The sequence below is a fragment of the Oryzias melastigma genome, linkage group LG2, assembly GCF_002922805.2.
Source record: "Oryzias melastigma strain HK-1 linkage group LG2, ASM292280v2, whole genome shotgun sequence".
NCBI classification, from domain to species: domain Eukaryota; kingdom Metazoa; phylum Chordata; class Actinopteri; order Beloniformes; family Adrianichthyidae; genus Oryzias; species Oryzias melastigma.
Window position 1 is genome coordinate 3,313,590 of NC_050513.1, and position 7,377 is coordinate 3,320,966.

General features: G+C 44.0%; 1 protein-coding gene across 1 annotated transcript in view; it reads right to left on the bottom strand.

The window, feature by feature from the left end:
- Positions 1-7,318, bottom strand: part of LOC112160177 (A disintegrin and metalloproteinase with thrombospondin motifs 5) — a 23,064-nt gene extending 15,746 nt beyond the window's left edge. Inside the window, exon 1 of the mRNA XM_024294565.2 lies at positions 6,209-7,318. Within this exon, the coding sequence (XP_024150333.1) occupies positions 6,209-7,195 (987 nt within the window). The 5' untranslated portion in view covers positions 7,196-7,318. The remainder of the gene's footprint in view (positions 1-6,208) is intronic.
- Positions 7,319-7,377: the final 59 nt, after the last annotated feature.

Below are 7,377 nucleotides of genomic sequence, written 5' to 3' on the forward strand. Positions count from 1 at the left end.
ATTTTAGCTGGCTATTACCTTCAGCGTTTACAGCTATCAATTAGCATCTTCAGCGGCCAAATTCAGCTTAAAGCATTCACACTAGCATTATAGCAGGTAATGTTAGATATCTAGTTCATAAATATGTTAAAAAGTCCGTTTATTCTTCTTCTCTCATCAAGTCCACCCGAAATGGACACTTCCTCTCCAACCCTTCACAATAAAAGTGGAAAATGAAAAATTGTAAATTCCCACTCTTAATGTGAAAAATGTGTTACTGATCTGCTATGTGTTGGGAGGGAAATAAAGTCTCATTAAAATAAAATAAAAAAAACCTTATGCTAGGGTAACTATGTTTGCTGATTAGCGGTTACTCACTCCCTAATATAAAAGAGAGATAAAGAAAAGTCCTTTATCAGAATTTTTAAATAAAAACTACTTTTACTATAATCACATATTATGGTGTTATTAAAGCTAATTTTTTTAAGATTCTACTTTTTTCCCTCAAATGTTTTCCCGGCTCCATCAAGAATATAAGGAGATGTTTTCTTTCTCTAGGAAAAGCGATGAAACCTGAGCAGGCTGCCTGAACCCAGCTCCCTCACTGTGGAACATCAAAGCTTTGATGGACCAAAAACAGTTCCCTCCTGTTTGCATGGGCAAAGGCAAGAGCCTAAAAAGTCAGAGCTCAAAGAAAACCATCAGCTGTGACAGCAAACAGGAGTCCGCCTTAAAAGTCCCCCCTGCACGGGGGTGTGAAGAGCCGGTGTTGTTGCAGGACAGACGGAGTCCTCTGGATGTTTTGCATTATGTCGACAGGCCTGGAGCCGAGGTCAGGAGTTTGATCTGAAGGAGCTGTCAAAGATGTCAGACAAAATAAAGCATGTGTGAAATATCAAAAGCATTCAAACAAATATAGTGACGAGCTGTGACGGGGGCGAGGGCTGGGAAATGTACACTTCAACGTATAGGCCGAGACAGACCGGAGCGGGTCAGTGATGTACAGTAGACGGGACAGACTGTACTTTAACAACAGGCTGCTTTAGCTGTTTGTCTAACATGTTGACGTTCCCATAATGTTCTGCTGTTTTCCTTACGGTTTAAGCTAGCTGACTGACAGATGACCTGAGAGTACAAAAGAACTTCACATTTTTACAATATTTCATGACACTCAACGAGATATCTGTTTCTTTTTTAATTTAGTGCCACTTTGACCCCTTTTAGACTTTAGTGTTGACATTAACTCTTCAACACAATTACCTTCATTTTTACTACTTCTGAAGGAGAAAAAGCAGTTCAGCACCCAAATACAACACCCTAATACTTTAGTTCTTTACGGTAGTACTACTTTAAAGTAGTAACTTATGGTTATACTTTATGGTCGTACTTTACTTTAGTTCTCTATTGTAGTATTACTTTACGGTAGTTTACAGTAGTACTTTAAGGTTGTACTTTATGGTAGTACTTTACAGTAGTCTTTTATGGTAGTAGTACTTTACAGTAGTTCTTTACGGTAGGACTACTTTATGGTAGCAGTTTATGGTAGTACTTTACAGTAATTCTTTACGGTAGTACTTTATGCTAGTCCTTTACAGTAGTACTACGTGATGGTAGCTCTTTACGGTAGTATTGCTTTACTGTAGTACTTAACGCTAGTTTTTTACAGTACTACTACTTTATGGTAGAACTTTATGGTCGTTTTTTATGGTAGTACTACTCTACAGTAGTACTTTATATTAGTACTTTTCTGTATTTTGAATCATAGACCAACTTCACAGTAGTACCGTACAGTTGTACTTTATAATAGTACTTTACTGTAATTCTTTATGGTAGTATTGCTTTACGGTAGTTCTTTACTGTAATACTTTATGGTAGTGCTTAATGGTATTTCCTTACAGTAGTTTACTTAGTCCTCTATGGTAGTATTACTTTATGGTACTACTTTAAACTAGTATTTTACAGTAGTACTGCTTTCTGGTACTACTTTAAGGTACTACTTTACAGTAGTACTTTATGGTATTGCTTTAAGGTGATTCTTTATGGTTATTCTTTCTGGTAGTACTTCATGCTAGGACTTTACAGTAGTTCATTACGGTAGCACTACTTTATGGAAACAGTTTATGGTAGTACTTTACAGTAATTCTTTACGGTAGTACTTTATGCTAGTCCTTTACAGTAGTACTACATGATGGTAGTTCTTTACGGTAGTATTGCTTTACTGTAATACTTAACGCTAGTTTTTTACAGTACTACTACTTTATGGTAGACCTTTATGGTTGTTCTTTACGGTAGTACTACTTTACAGTAGTACTTTATGGTAGTACTTTACTGTATTTTTTATCGTAGAACTACTTTACAGTAGTACCTTCCGGTTGTACTTTATGATAGTACTTTACTGTAATTCTTTATGGTAGTACTGCTTTACGGTAGTTCTTTACGGTAGTACTTTATGGTTGTGCTTTATGGTAATTCCTTACAGTAGTACTTTACTTGGTCCTCTATGGTGGTATTAGTTTATGGTACTACTTTACACTAGTATTTTACAGTAGTACTACTTTTCGGTAGTACTTTAAGGTAGTACTTTACAGTAGTACTTTATTGTTTTGCTTTAAGGTGATTCTTTATGGTTATTCTTTCCGGTAGTAGTTCATGCTAGTACTTTACAGTAGTAAAGTGTTGCTTATTGACACAGAAGTGTTTTTCAAAGCTTTTTTGGCTTCAAAGCCTTGAAAAAATAAATTAACCGCATAAACAATTGAAGAGTTATGCTAGTTCCAAGATTGTGAGTTAATTCCTCTGGCCGGCTAAACCTCCAGTATTAAAGGGTTAATAAAGGTTGACTTTTAAGCACAAAAATGAATAAAAACAGAGGACGTAAATGTATGTGTTTAACTCCTTTAACATCAAAGAAAAAAGGTTGAATGAATAAAACTGTTTCAAAATAAAATCACTCAGTCTTCAGTCTTAATTTGAAGACACAACATCCATTGGCCAAACCCAATAATTGAATCATATTCCTGCATGTTTCTTGCCAATGAATTGCTTGTATGTTGATTCTTTTATGTACAAAATTCCAATGTAAGGTCAATTTTTCTTCAAAATAAATCTCTAGATTTGTTCATAGAAAACATCCAGATTTGAAGCTCTACTCTAATCAAATTGGATTTGCAATAATAAAATTGCCTCATGGAAACACGTCAATTTTAAAAAAACTCGCATTTATCAAAAAGAAGTTTTTGCGCTTGAAGGAGGAGGAGGTTTTTGAGGTGTATCAAAATGGAAATATTATACAGAACTGCAATAGAAACATTTTTTTCAAATTAATTGAGTCACATGACCAACTGGATCCCATGCTTGGCTAGCATCACACGCCTCATCAAAAGTCGCGCGTGCGATGTGGAATTGTTGGATTCACGGCTCCTCTGTAAAATCGCTGATCATGATTTCCCAAAATGTCTTAGCTTGTCGCTACATAGCCTGAATAAGACGCTGTCGTCTTCTTTGATTGATGAGCACTAGCGCCGTAACAGAAATTTGATCGTATTTGGTGTAAGTCCAGGTGTTGTTCACATCCATAGCCGTGAGTTGGTTTGTGTTTTTTCTAGGGCTGTGAACATTAACGCATTAAAGCACGCGATTAATCAAGAAATTAACGCGTTAATATGAATTAATGAAACTAATCGAAGAAAAAGTTCTTCACTTTAACTTGGCGATTCAGGCTTCCACAACGTGCGTTAAAACATAAACAGGTATTATCCCGCTTATAACATGGTTACTTACAAAATAAATAAATATTCAATCGGTTTTTAGTAATTTATTCTTGTTATTTTTGCGGATTAAGTCAAAGCGGACTATTTTACCAAGTAAAACATTGTGATTAATCGTGATTAATCACAACAAGAAAGTGCGATTAATCTGATTTTTTTTTGTAATTGATTGACAGCACTAATTAAAAATAAATGTTCTAAATGTAGAGTTCCGTGTGGGATTTCATATTGTGATTATTCACAGATAATAAGTGGTCGGAAAATACTGAGACTAAAAAGAATTCAAGTGATTAATCGTGATTAACTTTTTCAAGGTTCCGATTAATTAGTTAATTTTTTAAATCGATTCCCCGCCCTAATTTTTTCACATAAATAGGATTTAATGGAAACAGTGTGATTGTGAAATTGTGTATTTTAGACATTTCTAGAAATTTGATCAAGTTTTGCGCTAATGATTACCAGCTTTTGTTGGGCAATCACTTCCTGGTCAGTGACTGTTAGCGTCACAGTTTAGCATTAGCATCATAAATAAAGTAGTTATCAGCACAAACTGGGAAGAAAAAGTGATTTAGAAGCTCAAGATTCTCCTCGTTCACGTCACCCGGATTAGAAATGGGAGTAAAATGGACCAAAAGTCGCGTGTCTACAACCCCACAGTAGCGCTTTGTCCGCTGTCCGAGCTCCCAACAACACAACCATGCGGAACATTTAATGTTCCCACATACGCTGATGCGCTCTCACAAGAGGCCTTCAATGTGCTCCTTGTCTTGTTCCGGCGCTGGCATGTGTGGAGCCGGTTGACACTGCTGCCGCACGGGTCAGCTCCCAGCAAGGACGGCCCGTTGGAGTAATTGGACCCCTCTGCCCCAACCCCCCACGGGACAGGAACAATAGGAGGATCTGCGATATTCACTGTAAAACTTTTTTATTTCTGTTTTTTAAGACCTTTGTGATCCTTAAAGTCAGGAGGCATAATGAAGCTAAAATGAAAAGTAGGAGCCATTTTTTGTTTTTTAACACCAGAGCTCCAGTGTTTATGTTCTTTGATTTACTGTAACTTTTCAACACAATCAACATAATTCCAGCAGATTCTGAAGGAGAAGGATCGTGTTAGCGCTTGAAGAGTTACAGTACGTTAAAGATTTTGTGTTTAAGCATCATATAGAAGGTCCAACCGGTAGTTTATTCATGTTCTGCTTTTATTTTGAAGGGTTGGAGAGGAAGTCTTAATCATTCCCCAATGTAGGGGAACCGGAACCCTCAACTGTCTTAGTCGACTAATCTTGGCAGCCCTAGTGTCCAGTAGGGAGGTCAATGGTCCCATTTTTAGAGTCTTTGGTTTGACTCGGCCTGGACTTGAACCCACGACTTTCCAGTCTCAGGGCGGACACTCTACCACTTTCCAGGACACTGAGCTGGTGAGCTGGATTTTGTACTTAGAAGTGTATTGTCATTTTGTTTGTTTGTGGAGGTGAAGCTGGGATTTTTCTTTCATGTCTACAAACAGTTCAGAATACGGAGTCACTGAGGGCTCATTCTGCACAGAAACCCCATTTAGGTGCAATTAGGCTATTTTCTTCTGCTGAAATTGCACCGATTAAGATCAAGAATGTGAAGTTTCTCACAGATCTGCGCTGTGTTGCAGGTGATCCTGGCGACAGATTCAACCCACAGCTGTGAGAGAGGAAAACATCTCGAGCCAAACATCTGATCGTTCCTCCGGCAGCCAAGTGGAGATGCAACACAAGCCACAAGGTGTTCAAGAGGTGCGTGCCAGAGGACTGACCTCAGGCACGCGCGGCCCAAAGCCTCTCCAAGGAACCTCGTCGCGAGCAATGACCGTAAGCACGAGATCCTGCCGGCGTGTTATCTTCTGGCACCGCAGTCCAAGGTGAAGCCATCTGACCCGTCAAGTGGAGCAAAACCACCACGGAGCCCCACCCAGAGGGAAGAATGCGCGCAGATCCGCCGCTGCTGCCCTGCGGCTTTGGACCAGCCACTTTAGGAGGGAGGAGGAAAGAAGGGGATGGATGGATGAGTGTGGTCTGGCCTCCAACATGGGTGTTGGTTTCCCTGACAGTCCCAGCTGACAGACGGGGTGGGGGGGATGAGAGAAGAAATGGGAGCGCGCAAATGTGATGAAATGCAGGGAATTGGGAGATATTTCTGCAATGCGCGCAGCAGCTGATGCGAAATCTCAAATATCCATGGGAAGAATGTGTGCGTGAAGGTCGTGCACGCGCAGGATGCATGGACCGGGAGAAAAAACGCGCAGTTTTAAGGTTCAGAAGGAAAAGTACACCAACAGGACAAACGCAGGGTGCTGCCCGTGTGTGGATGCGCGCGCGTGTGCGCGAGGGGAGTGCTAATTAGTGGAGTTTTAGTTAGAAAACGCCAGGTGAGCCCGCTCAGTCCCCAAAGTTGACTTCACATCCTAAAGGTGAGAGAGGCGGTCTGTTTACCTGCCTGGTGAAGAGGATGGCCGCGTCGTGGTGCTGCGGGTGGTCGTCGTCCAGCGGGTTCTGCTGGTTCTGCCACTTGCAGAAGCTCTTGAGCGTGGCGGCGGCGTTCCTGCTCACCTCCAGACCCTTCTCGCGCTCGCCGAGCACCACCACCTTCACCACGGACAGCCGGACGGGGTTCTCGATGCTGGCGTGCCCGTACAGCTTGGAGGCGATGGAGGCCAGCGTCAGCAGGTAGTGGTTCAGGTCCTTCCCGTACTTCTTGGCCATGCTGTCGTCCGCCACCAGCAGCAGCTCCACGTGCCTGGCGCGGGACACCGACCTCCTGCGCCGCGCGCCGCGCTCATCCTCCCGGTGCAGCCTCCTCTTCCTCCCCCCGCGCGCCCTGTCGCGCGTGCCGCAGCTCTCGCGCCCGTCGTCGGCCGCCTCGAAGCGGAAACTTTCGCGCGTAAAGACGTGCAGCGCGCTGTCCGCGTCCTTGTCCTGCAGCGCGCGCACGTCGTGCTCGTGCCCCCTGGCGCGGATGATGGGGGTGATGGTGTAGCGCGACTGGTTGACGGCGAAGAAGCCCTCCAGCCCGCCGCCGCACAGGTTGAGCACGGCCAGCGACTCCGGCTCCGAGTTGACCGTGCCGCGGTACGCGCACTCCCGCTGCGCGGGCGCGGAGCTCTGCCCCACCAGAGCCAGCACGTACTGGGGGCTGAAGTGATGCGCCAGCACCGACGCGTCCCGCTCCATGTCCAGCTGGAACCGCCTCCCGTCCAGGTACACCAGGTAGCCCACCTTCCCCCCGCCGTGGTAAATCCGGTCGATCGTGCGCACCACGCCGTCCGTCCTCCGCGCAGGTGTGAGCCGCGACGCGCCAGCAGGCTGGATGTAAAAGCCCTGGAAAGTCGGCACCTCGGCTCCCAGCTGCGCCTCCGCGGCGCACAGCAGCAGCAGACAGCGAAGCATGCCCGCAGTCAGAGCTCCAAGGAGCCGCTCCATTGTTCAGAACATCTACGCTTCCGCTAGAACAGCCTCGGACCGGCCGGAGACTCGACCCGAAACGCGCATCCTCCCGGAGCCGCGGAGGGAGCGTGCGCAGCCTGCGAGGGACGGAGCTGAACTTGGAGAACAAAAACACAAAGTTTGCTCTTAATAGAACCCGGAGAGTTGAAGTCCTGCCC